Source organism: Dendropsophus ebraccatus, chromosome 3, assembly GCF_027789765.1.
Source record: "Dendropsophus ebraccatus isolate aDenEbr1 chromosome 3, aDenEbr1.pat, whole genome shotgun sequence".
Taxonomy (NCBI): Eukaryota; Metazoa; Chordata; class Amphibia; order Anura; family Hylidae; genus Dendropsophus; species Dendropsophus ebraccatus.
This window is the reverse complement of record NC_091456.1, coordinates 167,849,715-167,867,775: the sequence shown is the minus strand read 5'-3', so window position 1 is coordinate 167,867,775 and position 18,061 is coordinate 167,849,715. Positions and strand designations below refer to the sequence as shown.

Below are 18,061 nucleotides of genomic sequence, written 5' to 3'. Positions count from 1 at the left end.
AGCCACTTAACAGCTTTAAAAAGGATCATGTGACAATTATTTCATGACTTCTTAGAAAGACGCGTTCACAGACAGCATTACATAATCTTAAAAAATGCATAAGCAGCTGCTGGTAACCGGATAATACACGTCTCCACACCAGCTAAAACCTGGTCACTATGTGTCTGTGCTGTAACTGAGACTGCTACATAATTATTATTTAATTTTTTTTTGCATCCTTTAGATATCGTCACTTGATCACATCAGTTTCCAAGTCCAGCATTTACTTGAATCACAGTCCATGAACAGGATTTCACAAAGAAATGTAAACAATATGACTGTAACCTTTGACATTTGCAAACAATGGGCATTTAGTTCTGTCTATAGGTAATGCTAACTTCATAACATCCTCAACTTCAAGAAAACCCTTTAAATTAAAGCAGTACTGTCACCTCATCAAGTGATGTAGAAGAAAGTCATGAGCTGATGAAGGCAACATGCCGAAACGCGTCCTCCTGTACTGTGTGATGTTTTGCACATAATAAAATAAGCAACAATTGAATTGGTGAAGTGCCGGGACTTTCTTCTACATTACGTCTGGGACGCCATCCCACCACAAGCACCACCACCACCACAGCAGTGCCGTCTCTACCACTACTCCACCTCATCAAGTGATGGCATTGCTAGGACATATAGCATATGATGGCATATCCTAATGATACACACTCACGCGATAAGATGGGAATATCCTTGGGATGGGGATCTGACCTCCCCTGTAAGATCAGCACTCTCCTATCCTGACATCCTCTGTGCTGCTGGGACCCTCTGACCTCCCCTGTAAGATCAGCACTCATCTCCAGACATCCTCTGTGCTGCTGGGATCCTGCTCCTTTTTCTATTCAACTCCCCCCAAAACAAAAAATGATGAAAGACATAGTACACAAAATAGCAACGACATCCTGGACACATTTTTTGGATGATTTGTCCAGCATGTCATGGCTATTTTGGCTTTGAGTTTCGTGCATCATGCGTATGGACGTACGTATATGTATATATGGGCCATTGTTGATTAGATAGTATACAAACTTTTTTTTTTTTCAGCGTACACAAAAAACGTGGTTGAACTAGTTTTTGTGCATGTTGAAAGTAACCATTTCAAAACTGATATGTTAGACTGACTGCAAAAATGCAGTGTGAACCCCGCTTAATCCCCAGTAGCCCTAGTTTACTACTACTATGCAGACACTAAAGCCCCTTTTACACGGGGCGACAAGAGGGAGCAAGCGAGCGCTGACACTTGCTCCTCGTTCCCCACTTGCTGCCAGCGCTATTACATGTTCCGACAGCGTTTAAGTGCAGGGGGTGTGGTGGAGCCCATATGAGACAGCGGCGGTCTGCTGCCTCCGCTCCTGTAACACGGAGTGACGACAACAGATTGTTACTATGCTGTCATTTTTTAAACATGTTGAAAGGCAATGATAAGCAGTCATTGGGCATGTCAGCTGATCGTGGCCTTTTATTACACAAAGCGATTATTGGCCATAATGGTCGTTAACCAGCCAAATGCGGTTGATAATTGGTCCTAAGGGCTCTATGACACCAACAGATATCTGGCAGATTTTTGCTGCCAAAGCCAGGAACAGACTTTAAACAGGGAAGAGGTCATAAAGGAAAGACTGAGATTTCTCCTGTTTTCAAATCCATTCCTGGCTTTGGTTGCAATAATCTGTCAGATATTCTGTTGGTGTCATAGAGCCCTAACAAAATGGCACCGCACAGTGGTGGAGAAAAAGCTTACCCCCCCCCCCTCCCCCTGTTTTTACTCACAATCACAAGAGGAAGGGAGGTGTGAGGTCACCAGCAGGAGGGGTGAGGCCAGATTTGCAGCACTCAAGTTACATGTGGCTTGCCTTCACCAGTTTACCATGTTAGCTCCCTCTATTGGTCAAGGGTGGGAAATATGAAAAGTTTGTATTTAATTTTTCATATTTCCTAATAAGGCAATAAACAAAACATTTTCCAAAAATACATAAAAACTATGAATACATTTCACCTTTAGATAAAAAAAATAAAATTAAGGTGACACATTCCCTTTAATGTGTGGACGAGGCCTTAGAAAATTATGACATATCCATAGTATATGCTCCTTGTCCCTATTACTACCAAGAGACCTTCCCCCAAACCCACATCCTGCCTGGTGAGGCGGCCCCTGCATCCAGATATTCTTGAGACGGCTGGAGTCCCAGAGGCAATAGTCAGCAATGGAAAGACCCCCTTTAAACTAGTGCGGAATCAAATCATGTAAACAGACAAGCCGGGCCTGACACACGGGTTTGTCAATTCTATCCTGTTTCAGCCAAGGGTAGGCAAGTTAAAAAGACGACAACAAAGAATTAGAAAAACATTGTACTTACAGTCTGTGAGACTAGCAATTCCCGCTAGAGTCGTAATGGGAACATGAGGCATATCCCCATTCATCCTGAAGCTGTAGGATGGTGGAACTATGCAGGTATTTTAATGGAGGTGCCACCTGTCATTACTTCCCATCTCCTATACACTGAGGAAAGAGAAGAAAAAAGAAAATAAAAAATCAATGTTAAAAATCATGTACATTTAGTATGCAAGCATTAAAGGGACTCTCTCACCTCCAAGCCGCCCCCCCTCAAAACCCTTAAGTCTGTAAGTAGGATAAAGGATGCTGACTCCAAATCTGTAATTTGTAGCTTTGTATTTCACCATTGTAAGCCTACACACTGGGCATGTATATGCATAGACGGGACTACTCAGCCCAAGAATACAATGGAGAGGACTACATAGACTCCTTCATTTGGAGCTTATAGCAAAGGAATTCAACATAGAAAGATGTAGATACAGAATCAGTGTTGTATACTCTATGACTGTATAATTACTGATAAGTTTAGCGGGTGATTTGGAGGTGACAGTCCCTTTAAACAGACATAGGAAATTTTGATCACATTCTATAATAAAGCTTATTAACTCTCTGGGAGGCGGCTGGTATCATGCTCCCCTTTATAGCTGCACTTATATGTACTGCTTGGGACTAGCTAGATAAATATCACAACACTGCAGTCAACAGGACAATAAAATAACCACTACATTATAAAACCATGACAGCCCTTTAAGCGACATGATGAGGAACCTTGTTCTCAACCAGACATATACAGCATGGTGCTGCATGGATCTATCTTTCTTACATATACAGTCTAATTCTTTAGGGCAGTGTGAACCTGTACTTTAGTTAAGTCAAGTACAGCGCAGGTATTTTCCAGGACTAGGTTATATTTCCCCCCAGAAGCTAGAGGTCAGCGCTTCTACAAATTGCATTGTGTTACCAGACTAGAAAGATGAATACAAGTACACGCAGACCCAGACCTATATCTATATACACATACATCACTTACAGTACTTAGTGTAGACTAATTCACCAAAACATATACAAATCCCCAAAAAATATTCTAAAGTAATAGAAAAATAAAAAAAGGATGATTTCTGATCAGCTGAAAATTCATGAGACGACTGACGGCAAGCAAAGGAATTCAACACACCAGATGAAGCCAATCGCAGACATAATACAGTGAAAGTCTTTAAAAGACAATCCCCGAGAAGACTACCCCCCGCGACCAGAGCGGATGTTCTGGGATGAACCCAAGCAGAGATAACAGACGCTTTAGGCTGTATACATAGGAACGGTGCCATCGTGTACCTAGCTGTCAAAATGTCAAAACCCGAACACTCAGCTTTTAATTTCCCGCCACTGCAGAAGTTGGATGCCACCCTAGGGAGTCCTGAACGTTGCTTCAGCCACGGGCCTATGCACACAGTATATTAACAAAGGCCATTTTTTTTTACATGTTTCTGAGGCAGATACCGCCATATCAGCCGCAGTAAAAAAAAGAAATTTGGGTGTGTCTGCAATCCAAATCACCAGTGTAGTCTATGTCATGCACAGCCATCAGAACAGCCATACATTGTGTGAACAGAGCATGAACAACACACATTGTTCACACTCTAGCAGCCGCAATAATTATTTGTGCGGATGTGCTACCCATAGACTTTAATTCAGTGTTTTATTTTAAAGTGACTGTACCACCAGGCCCAGACTGAAGCACTGGAGGCGGCCGACCCACCCTTAGTGGAAAGAAACTCCAGCCCCTCCATGATGTGACTCCATTAGAATCAATGGAACCCTATCATAGAGGGGCTAGGGTTTCCTCCCACTAAGGGTGGGTCGGCCCGCCTCCAGTGCTTCAGCCTGGGCCTGGTGGTACAGTCACTTTAAGGCAAGAGCGGACATTGTTTTAATTGCCAACAATGGAAGTTCTTGTCTTAAAATACACACTGTGTGAACATGGCCATAGACTGTAGCCATGTTTACCTGGCAGCCTTAGGGCCCTTTTACACAGGAAAATTATTGTGCAAAAAATCGTTAAATCGTTAAAACTTAAGCGATAATCGTTCTGTGTAACTGCAGGCAACGATCGAAAAATCGTTCGTATGTCGTTGATCGTTGATTTAGATCTAAACCTAAAATTATAGCTAATCGTTCGCTGTAATTCCACAATCGTTCGCTTAAGTTCCGCATTTGTTCACTAATCATTCAGTGTAATTGCACATTGTTTTGCTGGGATCAGAAGGAATAAACTATCATAGTAACGATCGCAATAACGATTATCATTCTGTGTAATATGGTGAACAATTTCAGGTTAACGATTAACAATCTCGTTTGAGATCGTTTATCATTAGTCGTTAAAAATCGCTCCATGTAATAGGCCCCTTGGGTGGCATCAAACTTCTGCAGCTGCGGGGAATCGAAAGCAGAGCATTCGGGTTAAGATTAACGTTGCCAAACCTAAACTTTTTGACAATACCATCCATAACAGATAGGTCTACTTGCTTCAAGGAAAAAAACCTCAGTACTACAGGGTAGTGAGGCATAATACAGGGGCCTGCCACTTTTTAGTACAGTCTGCTTAAGAGTTACTGTAACGTTAAACGTAAAAAAAAAACAGTTTGGATATTAGGTTACACAGATCCTGACTGATGACTGGAGAAGGGCTCAGCTAAGAGCTTCTTTCCTCTGGGTTCACCCATTTCATTGCAGTAGTCGGGCTCCATAGACTGACTATAGAATACAGAAAATAAAATATAAGCAACAATGCCAGGTACTTCTCAGTGCTGGGCTTTACAGTGAGATTTAGTATCAAGTCCAGATAGAGATTTCTAGTATTTACTTTTGTCATTACACAGGCGATAGAGCAGAACGGCCCGCACTCGGTTACAAAGCCACCAACATTTATGTATTAATGAGAAAGGAAAGTCACATGCCATGGGCAAAAGATTTCTGCAAGCAGCGCCCTAACGTAAGTCATTGGGGCAAAGATCGGATCACGTCCATTTAACGCTTTAGATGCCGCTATTATTGACCACAAGATCTCAGCACTTAAGAGGCAGGGGCTCTGAGAGCCCAGAGGCCTGATAGATTACATAACACACTGCAAGTGAAGTAGTAGACTGTTGCACAACAAATGACTATAAGACATCCATGGGGTGTAAGGAGTACAAGTAATGAAGAAGCTATTATGTCCATTGTGCAATACGCAGGGTATGTACCAGGGTATGGTAAAGACATCAGTCCGGATATATGTGACCACTTCTAGGTCTACTCTCCCGCTCACTGTACACACAGCTCATGTTCCTTCTGTTATACGCACATTACATTTTCCATTACCTAAATCTGTCACTTTTCCAAGTTTGCAACTTACGAAACCTTTTTTTTTTTTCAATGTACAAATAGTTTTACAAAAATGTACATTACGGGCTGCTGCCTGACATGACCTCAGCCCTCCCCCGACTCTGCAGGCTGCAGCATTCACTCCTATGGTGGAGATAGAACAGGTACATTGATCTATTCACACGTATACATACACACAGTAAGAACAGTCTGGAGGATTCTCAGCACAGAGAACGCCTGAATCATCCAGCTGAACACAAGTTCAGAATATTGCAGAAAAGAGCAGCCGAACAGTGCCTGTAAATGTGTTACTACTGGCTATACAACACCACAGATGGTCACGGATCTGACGAGAACGTGAAGGAGATGGAGCGAAATACGCAGGATTACTTAGAGACGCTTGATACTCAGGGTTTTTGTCCACAATGTAGTGTTGTCAACACACATTGCTAACCCAGAAGCCAATGTCTGATGATAAAGCCTAGAAATACTATCACAGGGGGCTCAAAAAAGCCAAGAGGAGCAGCCATACTGGTGGTCACCTTTAAAGGGTGCCTAACCTTTTTAAACGTGACAATATTTTATATTAGCATATCAGAAGTTTTAAAGTATTGGTGGTGGTGGTGGGGGGGGAAGCAATAGTGAAAAGAAATGGGAAACAGCATTCAGCTAAGGGCTGCTTCCATCCTGTTCGGAGAGTAGCGTGAGCAGTGTCATTAAGAGTCATGACTTGCACAATTATTTTACTATTATTACTAACCACATGTAAAACAACATCTAGATGGGTGCTTAAAGGGAACCAATCAGCCCGTTTGGGCTGATATGGTTCCCTTGAGCATTGTATAAAGCACCTGGAGCGGCCCCGGCGGGGAAGTAGTCATGGTGGGCGGCTCCCAGCTCGTATCTAGTCACTGCTCTCGGCGGGATGATTGACAGGCAGAGACGCCAGTAACAGACCTCTCTGCCGTCATTCATCCCCTCTGAGCGCGCTGACAGGCAGAGCGCAGTGACTAGATACGAGCGGGGAGCCGTCCACCATGACTACTTCCCCGCTCGTATCTAGTCACGAGCCGGGGAATAAAAGTCATTTTCTCCGTTATAAAGCACCTGCTGCGGCCGGTACGTGCCGGGGCCGCTCCAGGTGCTTTATACAATGCTCAAGGGAACCATATCAGCCCAAACGGGCTGATTGGTTCCCTTTAAATTATCAGGCTATAAAGTGTAGCATTAAGAGGGATTGGTGAAACTTAAAATATGACAAGAGTTGCTGGGTCCCTCACTGATCCTAGGAGCAAGGTGCCCAGTCCTCAGCGAGGCCTGTGATACGCTCAGTGTCCCTCTCCAGATTGCAGAACATCAGGGCAGACTAGCATAGTACTACTCCATTACTGTCACTAGATATTTCACAACTAACACCATGTACGGATTATAAAGACAGCCCATGGTATAAGGGTCATGGGGAAAAGGGTGGAGAGGTGCACTGTAATATACAGTAAAGTATTTCCTTGTAGGATAAAAATAAAAGGACACAAAAAGATAAAAGAGCAGCAAACACAGCAAGTAGCGGTAATACATATGAGAGCTGAATCCTCCTTGGACTGCCCTGTGATAGCTAGCGCTGGGCTCCCTGTGATCCTATAGTAAAAGTGCACACACTGCAGGTCACTCCTCTGCTACACAGGCATCTTACAGACTCCTTGGTGAAGGTTAAAACACAACTGAGTGACTCTGACATACAATGAAGAACAAGGAGCCAGGCTTTGGCTTGATATTGCAGAAAGGAGAGCTAACCAGAAATAAGACTTGTAGAGAGGAACAAGCCATGTCACTGCCTGGGATCTTTCCTCACCCCGTGTCCCTCAGTGTCCCCCTGCCATCATTCTCTCCAGAAGCCACCGCCCGCACAGCTCCAAGAGTCGGGTCATGACATCACCCCACCTCCTTGACACTTGGCTGAGAAATAACATTTTGTACATTTGGCAACCACCATGGGCTCCAGGAATGGTACAATTCTCTTTTATAGCCAGACAGTTCTTCCACAGTGTACACCGCTCTCAGCAATAAATAGACCTGACAGATTTCCGGTAACACAAAGGTTGCAGACTTTCCCTGACGGTAGATCCACGGCAGCCAATTCGCACATAGGGTTTAGTGTGGATTTGCCTCAGCAGGTTCTGGTGTGAAAAATGTTATAATAAAAGTGTGTATTTAATGGGGAGAACAGCTGCATTCTTTCAAAAAACGCACACTCCACCCCATCTTTCCCAAACAAGACTGCATCTTTTATGTCACTGACAATAATGAAAGTAAATGGCATCAGCAAGTAACTCAATGGGTGCTGTGGGCTGTTTCAGACAAGCTTATGGAAATACATGTGTAACATGGACCCGTAATACCGTTGTATTGCTGATGATATACCATCCGGATTCCATACAGTAAATGGCCTTATAAACATAAGCTCTGTATTATGAACCTTAAAATAATATGGCTAAAAATACACTTGTAGAAAAGAAGCCCTAACCTCAGTGACAAGGCCGGATCTCCCAAGCAGCAGGAGTTTCCCAAACAGACTGTAGCAAATATTAGTACAATGTAATAATGGCGCCCCGAGCCTATGCTCCTCCATTGACACAATACTAGTATAAACAATGGCAACAAGCATCATACAATATTCAATAGCCCCTGTCACTATGTGTTCTCTTCTACTATAAGTAACACACTGGCTATAATTCTAGCCTGCAATGTGTTTAGGACTGATCGCTCCCTAGCGCCGGATAATAACTCAACATCTACTAATAATTTATTAGGGAAGGAATCTACATGTGTTTCAGGTTAAAGGGAAACTCTGGGAATTTTCCATTGTAATTATTCAATAGAGTCTCATCCATACGCTGGAATGGACAGACTACTGGCCCCTTACGCTTGCTGAGCAGCCACATGAATGGGTTTGGGCTGCCGCACAGGAACACGGGCAGACTCCCAAATACTATTACATTATTTCTGATCTGTGGAACTCCTGGAGATCCCCTTTAATGCCCTTCCAGACAATACATTGTTTGCTCAGTTCAGGAGATGACAGCAGTCTTTGAACAGCTGCTACTACCGCAGAGTAATTCCATTACATAATAAATTATATACATATATAGCGCTGACATAATGCAAACCATCTCATCAGCAACCCCTTATTATTCAGAATAAAAAGCAAAGGACTTTAGTATAAAGAAGCACTCCAGGTTTTCCCGTATAATTCACAGTGACCATCATTAGCTCTACAGCGCCATCTGTCCAGTCCAGCTGCATTACCATAACAGGGTCATGTGATCACCAGCCTGACCCACAGAAAATCACAGAATTCAATGTGTCAGAGAAAGTGAACACAACAAAAATATAAAACATGACTTCCGTGGCTGGAGAAAACACACTTCTCCTAATACAACCATCTTCACTTAGAGAATGCCCAGATCTGAGACAAAATCTGTCGGCCTCATTGCCGTTTCCCAATTCTTTTCCATTACTATCTAAACCAAATGTGAAGTTACAAGGTTTACACAATTTTGGCCTTTCTGGTGTAACCTGCTCTGCAAATAGAGGTGGATATTTCTAGGTTGCAGTTACCTTCTGGGGCAGCCATATTGGAAACGTACACTTCCTATTGTCTCGACATACTGTGCAGCAGGGTGGATGGATTTTTGGCAAGTGCAGGGTCATGGCCGCCTGTCCACTTGTATGGGGCAGTGCAACACAGTGGTTTATGGTCATGTGACCAGGTATCGCCGTGTAGTCCCAGCCTTACGCAATGCATTAGAAAAACATACCACCACCACTCTAGGCTCCAGTTCAAATGTGGTTTGCAATTAAGCTCCATTTACTTAAATGGAACCAAGTTGCAAAACCCCACCCAAACTGAAGAAATAGGTTGTGCTGTCTCTGGAAGAAAAAGGCCATGTTTTTTTAACAATGGATAACTCCTTTAACCCATAGCTGCACCAGGACGTTACTGAACGTCCTGGTGCCGCTATGGGAGTTCAGAGGAACTGCCGCGATCCCGGGTGCCGCATGTAGCCCGGGATCGCAGCTATTAGCGGCCACGGTCCGATTGCCGTGCCCGCTAATTAAGTACTTAGAAGCAGCTGTCAAAGTTGACAGCTGCTTCTAAATACTTGTTCATCTCCATACCTGGCGATTGCGGGGCAGGGGGAGCCATCCCCGCATCCATCCCGGGCCGGGGCCTGCGCCGTAATGGCGCTGATCCCGGCTCGGCATTCTATCGCTTTTGGCTGCAGCAGCCGAAAGCAATAGAACACTGATCTCATGGATTCATGCAGTATAACTATACTGCATGGATCTCTATGAGAGATCAGAGTGCATATACTAGAAGTCCCCCAGGGGGGCGTCTAGTATATGTGTAAAGTAAAAGAAAAATGTATTTTTAATAACACAAAGCCCCCTCCCCTAATAAAAGTCTGAATCACCCCCCTTTCCCCATTTTATAAATAAAAATAAACAAACATGTTTGCTATCGCAGCGTGCGTAATCGCCCAAACTATTAATTAATCCCATTCCTGATCTCACACGGTAAACGGCGTAAGTGTAAAAAAAATTCCAAAGTGCAAACTTGCGCATTTTTGGACGCATCAAATCCAGAATTGTAATAAAAAGCGATCAAAAAGTCGTATATGCGCAATCAAGGTATCGATAGAAAGTAAACATCATGGCGCAAAAAAGCCCCATAGACCAAAGGATAAAAGCGATATAAGCCTGGGAATGGAGCGATTTTAAGGAAAATATATTTTCTTTAAAAAGGTTTTAATTTTTTACAAGCCATCAAATCAAAGTTATACATGTTACATATCGTTGTAATCGTAACAACTTAAAGTGTAACTGTCATGTTTTTTTTATTGCAGAAATCAGTAGTATAAGCGATTTTAAGAAACTCTATAATAGGTTTCATCAGCCAAAAAAGCCGCCTCCTGTACTCAAGAAGCAATCTCCCAGCCTCCCCCCCTGACTTCTTATCTGTGCATTATCAGACAAACACGTCTTCTTTACAGGGTTGAAGACGGGCTCTGCTCTCTCCATTGTAAGCCTATGAAGGGGGGAGGGGCTGAGGGAGATGAGGGAGCAGGAAGGGGTGACATGAAGGTCAGCTGTTTGTAGACTCTCTGGGCACCTAAAACGCAGGATTCAGGTGTCAGAAAGGTCAGTGCTTATCTATGAACTTACTGAGAGAAGATTGCAGGGTGTTGTGCTTTGCAGGACTGCTCCATGCTCAGTCACTCCTAACAGCCCCTCCCCTCTGCATAGCCACATAATGGACACAGAAATCCTGCTTCATCTGATGTGAGGGGGGAGGCTGGGAGATTGCTTTTTCAGTACAGAAGGAAACTCTTTTAGTACATAAAACCTATTACAGAGTTTCTTAAAATCACTTGAACTGTTGATATTTAATGTTTTCAGAAAAATGACAGTTACGCTTTAAGGAACATATATAACAAGTCAGTTTGACCCTAGGGCTGACCCTAGACTACTCACCGAGAGGGGGATAAGTGCCTGAGCAGTGAGAGTCTGACCAATAGGATCCTAATGGTGCATTTACACAGATTTATCTGACAGATTTTTGAAGCCAAAAGCGACAAATAGATCTGAAAAGAGGAGAAATCTCAGTCTTTTCTTTCTATGACATATTCCCTATTTATAGTCTGTTCCTGGCTTTGGCTTTAAAAATCTGTTAGATAAATCTTTCTGTGTAAATGCCCCCACAGATCAGGAGAACTGGGCTATGTTTACTAATAGTGGAGCGACATGCTTTTACTACTGCCTCTATTCACACTGATGGAGATAGTGTAATAAAGCTCTGGGCAATATTTCTGCATCACATATTGTTAAAGGGATAGGAAGCATGTGCCCCAGAGTTCAGACCCCCACTAGACGCTTATACCCTATGCTACCAGGGAATTATGCACCCACCCCACTGTACAAGTGCATACACCGCGCTCTGATGCTCTGCTTACTGCAGCTGTGCAGGGTTTGGAGAGGTTGGGGGCAACGTCACTGCAAATCCATAAGCAGCATTCTTGTCGGGCTGGGAAAGCTGTGTACTGGGGGTTCTGCTAACACCTCCACTGCACCAAGGAAGCTCACTTGCATACACATTTTTGGCTAAAATCTCAAGAACTGGACTAAGGATTTATAAAAGAGGGACTTAGTTAATCTCAGCTTCCTGTTTAAACCAGGACCACCAGTATAAAGACACCTCAATAATAATGCTGGGTGCAATCAGAAACACAAAATATACAACAAACATCCAGACAAAAAAAAGCTGTGTCAAAAAGTGACTGCACAGTGCACACCAAAATGAACTAAAGGGGAAGCCCAGCGAAAATCTCGCTTTCAAATCAACTGATTTAGGAAAGTTATATAAACATGTAATTTAAATCCATTAAAAAAATCTCCACTCTCCCAGTACTTATTAGCTGCTGTATGACATGCAGGAAATGGTGCACTCTTTTCAGTGCTCTCTGCTGCCACCTCTGTCCATGTCAGGAACTGTCCACAGCAGTAGCAAAGGCCCAAAACCTCTCCTGCTCTGGACAGTTCCTGACATGGACAGAGGGGGCAGCAGAGAGCACTGTGCCATACTGGAAAGAATACGCTGCTTACTGCAGGACGTACAGCCGCTGATAAGTACTGGAAGACTGGAGATTTTGAAACAGGAGTAAATCACTAAATTTATGTAACTTTCTGAAATCAGTTGATTTAAAAGAAAAAAAGACTTTCGCCAGTGTACCCCTTTAAATCAAATATTCACTTAACACTACAGTAGACAAATAACATGAAAGCAATCTCCAATACACATATACCATAGCCAACAAACTTACAACATTTAAAAACTGCTTATGCAGGTTTAAAGTGTCACTTTTGTTTAACTTTCAAAAAAAAAAGAAAAAAAAGAAGTTGTGAAATAAAGCAAGTTTGCAATTTACCTTTTTTTGGTAGTTATCATGGAGAACACAGCACTTCCTGTTTTCAGATTAAAAAAAAAAAAAAAAACAGGAAAGAGTCAGAAAACGGGAAGTCCTGTGTATCCCAGGCCATCTGAGCACTCACAGAGAGAAGGTAGTCATGTGACTCATGGACACATTGAGCCGTGACTCTCTGTACTGGCCGGAATTCCTGGGTTTAGTCTGTTTTTTCTTAAACCAGCACAAGTCAGAAAATCTGCCTTCTGAAGACTGGACCTGGATTTCTGGTAAGTACAGCTTTGTTTTACAGCACGATAACAAAATAATGAATGTATATTGCAAACTTGCTTTATTTCACATCTACTGTTGATTTAGATTTTGAAAGGTATAACGACGGTGACACTTTAAAGGGAACCATTCACCCCGTGGCCCCAAGGCAGAAGCTGACATACAGTGACATAAAGGTCAATATACTTACCACATCGCTCCCGGTCCCGTTGTTGACACGGAGAAATCTCAGATTCTTCTTCTTGCGCCCATTATGGTAATGAGCGCCGCCGGGCCCGAAGTCCAGCCTTCTCCCTGCCTCTGACACTTGATTGACGCCGGGTCTTCTTTCTTCTCGCCGGATCCCGCGCAGGCGCCGTGACGGTCGTTTTCGGCGCATGCGCAGTTCACAATTAAAGCCACTCCGCAGCTTCACTGTTTAATGCGCGTGCGCCGATTGTCTCGAGCGCGTATCCTGTTTACCGCGCAGGCGCAGAAGAGGTGACGAGTCCATCGCAACGGCGCCTGCGCGGGAATTCGCCAGAAGACTGAAGACGTCAATCAAGTTCCAGGAGGCGTGGATGGGCGGCAACGAGAAGAGGACCTCATGAATAAGTTGGACTAGTCCGTCGGTTCCTATGGACGTTGGACTCATCTCGGCTCATTACCATAATGGGCGCGAGAAGAAGAATCAGCGATTTCTCCGTGTCAACAATGGGATGCGGGACGGGACCGATGTGGTAAGTATTTTGACCTTTATGTCACTGTATGTCAGTTTCTACCTGGGGCCACGGGGTGAATGGTTCCCTTTAAAGGTGGTTGTTTTTTTTTTGTTTTTTTGCTGGAGTACTCCTTTAGTTTATTTTAGCAAAACTTTTAGTAGGAAGTTATACTTGCTCCAACTTGTGCACCTGTAGGTAATTTAAGAAATACCGAAATATTTAAAAAAATAAATTCACAAATTTTAGTGCTAGCACGCAAAATTTTTTGGCAAACTCCCTCCAATCCAGACTACACCTAGAAAGCTACTATCAGTAAGCTTCGACCATGTGGTTTTGTTGATATTTATGAAGAACCCATGCCATTGTGATAAATCTGGCACCCCTACATGATGTACAATCCACACAATCACTTCACATACACAAATAATGACATTCTGAAGCAGATCTACATTTGTAAATACTTAGTTATTTTATACTGAAACACTTTGATGTGCAGTGGATCCATCTGCTATGAACAGCTCTTGAAGTTTTGCGACTGCTTCCCTCGGTTATATTTTGTTAGTTTCTCCATTCATAACTAAAGTGAAAGTAATTATTTTGCAGTTTCTTTCCGGAAACTGAATGGGGCTAATCTACACTTAGTCATGTGACACCACAGCTTAGGCCCAACTACTCCCATAATGCTACAGTAAAAGGAAGGGGATTTTGCCCATTGTGTATTCACACCATATGCAACATATAATGGAAACCCCCCACACAGAAAATCTTTCTGAAATGATGGGCTGCTTGGCAGAGAAGTAGAAATGACCACATATAAGCAGTCACCCTGCATTATAGGGGTTGTTCACCAAAATGTTTTTTTCTTTCAAATCAACTGGTGCCTGACATTTGTAATTTATTTCTATTTAAAAATATTCAGTCTTCCAGTACTTGTCAGCTAATGTACGTCCTGCAGGAAGTGGTGTATTCTCTCCAGTCTGACATAGTGCTCCATTCTGCCACCTCTGTCCATGTCAGGAACTGTCCACAGCAGTAGCAAATCCCTATAGAAAACCTCTCCTGCTCTCCATACTGATAGGAATACCACTTCCTGCAGAACATACTGCAGTTGATAAGTGCTGGAAGACTGGAGATTTTTAATAGAAGTAAACTACAAGTCTCTCCCACCAGTTCATTTGCTGGACTACCCATTTTAAGTGAATTGGACATACAGACTCTATAGAGCACTGTTCTCCAATGTGTGCTTTCCCAGCTGCTGCAGAATGCCATGCAATGTAGTTTTGCAAAAGCTGGAATTCCACAGGTTAGTGAAGCGTCATCTTTGTATCTCCAATTGCCTAATGTGATATCTTTTTCCAGTTTAGGATGTGCACAGCTGGGATCTCATGGAAAAGGAGAGTCCATACAGTTACTGTAACATAATCCACAATAATGCATGGGTAACACATTTGCTGTAGGAGTCCCCAGACAAACACAATTCTATCACATGGGAGAGGAGGAGGGTTTGATGCTAGTGGAAGAGAACAATGATTGTAGAAAAGACAAGTACCAAGTACCAGCAGAAACCCCCACGCTGTAGGTTACAAAGAGAGAGAAATATAGATACACACATATAATATATATTATATATATATATAAAACAACTCAGTCTTATTTGTTAACATTTAAGTTTTAGGGTTTTTGTTAAATGTATTGCTAGTTTTCCTGCTCTACTCATCACTACAAGCAAACACAACAATAACCATTCTCCATGATGGGTATCTGTGTATACAGGAGAACCTCCTAGATCATTTACATGGAACAATTAGAATCACAAATGATATTGTTAGATCTACAGTGTTAATCTTCTTGTAAGCTCAGCCTAAAGGCCCATTCACACAATGATTATAGAATATATAGAAATGGTTGATGCCTGGATCAGTATCTCAGCTACAAGATAAAACAATGACATCCCCACATCTGACCATAGGATTGCCTACAGGTATGCATATATAGGATGTGTCTCTCCAAGGGGAGGAGACCTCCATAGACATCTGCATTTTGCCTATAAGACACTACACAAACTGGAGCCATGTTGTGTGCGGCTTTAGTTCAGAGAATTTATTTTTGTATACAGAATCTACAAGCGCTTACTATCAAACAGTGGTATGTATGGTTCTACTGAAATGCAGGAATCCAAAGAGTGAAAGGATAGAGTCTCATACAGCATGTTGTCATGTGCGTACTTAAAGGGGTTATCCAGCGAAAATCTCTCTCTCAAATCAACTGATATCAGAAAGTTATATTTATAATTTACTTCTGTTCAAAAATCTCAAGTCTTCCCATACTTATCAGCTGCTGTATGTCCTGCATAAAATGTTTCATATTCAGTCTGACACAGTGCTCTCTGCTATGCAAAAGAAAACTGCAGACACACAATCACGTCTCGATGTCCATGAACTAGCCAGACCTTCCTCCGGGAAGGAACAACCAAGCCAAGGAATGTCTCTAATCAACGAAACCACCCAAGCAAGGTATCCATCCACAGACAGCTGTTTCAGGGTATTTGCCCCTCATCATACCCTGAAACAGCTGTCTGTGGATGGATACCTTGCTTAGGTGGTTTCCTTAATTGGAGACATTCCTTGGCTTGGTTGTTCCTTCCCGGAGGAAGGTCTGGCTAGTTCACTGATGTCGAGACACGTGATGGTGTCTCTGCAGTGTTCTTTTGCATATTTGATTTCCCAGGGGGCAATGTTCTAGAATACACTGACGTCGAGACATGTGATGGTGTCTCTGCGGTGTTTTGGTTGATCTCCCTGAGGTCAACCAGCGTCCTTTTACAGTGCTCTCTGCTGAATTCTCTGGCTGAGACAGGAACTCTGTCTCGGTTTTCTGTGAATCCACATAAAAAAGCCTCTCCTCTCTGGACAGTTCCTGTCTCGGCCAGAGGTGTCAGTAGAGAGCACTGTGTCAGACTGACAACTACACAACATTTCCTGCAGGACATACAGCAGCTAATAAGTATTGAGACTTGAGATTTTTTAATAGAAGTAAATTACAAATCTAAATAACTTTCTGACTTCTTGATTTGAAAGAAAAAGATTTTTGCTTGACAACCCCTTTAATACTTGTATGTAAAAGACTGTGTAAAGCCCTTCACTTTTAATGATTACAATACAATCAAAACCATGATCAGATTGGTTGCAAGGTATCAGACCCCCACTGATCTCCCAGCACCCAGGATTCCAGGCAGTATAGTATATACTGTACTCATATTTGATAAGTGTTGCATCCCTCAGTGCTTACCTAGCACATAGAGCACGTTATAATGGCTGTGCCTGGTATTACAGCTCAGTCCTATTAACACGAAACAGACTATCATAGTAGGCACTAAAAATTGTATGATACAATAAAGGGGAGGTAACTCTTTCAGTTATCATTCGCAAGAGAATCTGGCATCACACACCCGTCAATCTGACATTGATATGCAATACAATCTATTTCCGATTAGTTGGGGGTCTAGGTGGTGGAGCCCCAGGGCCACTATGTTCCAGAGAGCGCTGCATCCTTCTCTTTGGTGCAGCAATGACTTTTGTGTAGTCTTTATGCCTGGTATAACAGCACTAGAATAGGACTGAGCTGCAATAGGTTGTAACACCAAGTTTTACCTCAGTCTAAAAAGATTAACAGCTTCGACCTCACTCCAGGTATCTGCACCGACTAGACCTAACCCCTTCGGGACCAGGCTAATTTTCGTTTTTGCATTTTCGTTTTTTCCTCCTTGTGCTTAAAAGGCCATAGCACTTGCATTTTTACACCTACAGACCCACATGAGCCCTTATTTTTTGCGTCACTAATTGTACTTTGCAATGACAGGCTAAAATTTTGCATAAAATATGCTGCGAAACCAGAAAAAAATTATATACGCAGTGACAAAAAACAATTCTTTTTCTTTGGGGGAATTGTGTTTTTACGCTGTGTGTCCTATGGAAAAACTGACATGTTTTATTTGTTTCTCAAGTCATTACGATTAAAATGATATATAACATATATAACTTTTCCTGTATCTGATGGCCTGTAAAAAATTCAAACTATTGTTAACAAATATACGTTCCTTAAAATCGCTCCATTCCCAGGCTTATAATGCTTTTATCCTTTGGTCTATGGGGCTGTGTGAGGTGTCATTTTTTGCGCCATGATGTGATCTTTCTATCGGTACCTTGATTGCGCATATACGACTTTTTGATCACTTTTTATTACATTTTTTCTGGATTTGATGCGACCAAAAATGCGCAATTTTGCATTTTGGGATATTTTTGCACTTACGCCGTTTACCGTGCGAGATCAGGAATGTGATTAATAGTTCGGGCGATTACGCACGCAGCGATACCAAACAT

At 42.6% G+C, this 18,061-nt stretch overlaps 1 protein-coding gene across 5 annotated transcripts in view; it reads right to left on the bottom strand.

Annotated features, from left to right (window-relative positions):
- NIPBL (NIPBL cohesin loading factor) overlaps nt 1–18,061 on the bottom strand; it is an 87,700-nt gene that overhangs the window by 51,211 nt on the left and 18,428 nt on the right. For all 5 annotated transcript variants that reach the window (XM_069963082.1, XM_069963081.1, XM_069963083.1 and 2 more), the window contains exon 2: nt 2,394–2,536. In XM_069963082.1, coding sequence (XP_069819183.1) covers nt 2,394–2,457 — 64 coding nt within the window. In that variant the 5' untranslated portion in view covers nt 2,458–2,536. The remainder of the gene's footprint in view (nt 1–2,393; nt 2,537–18,061) is intronic.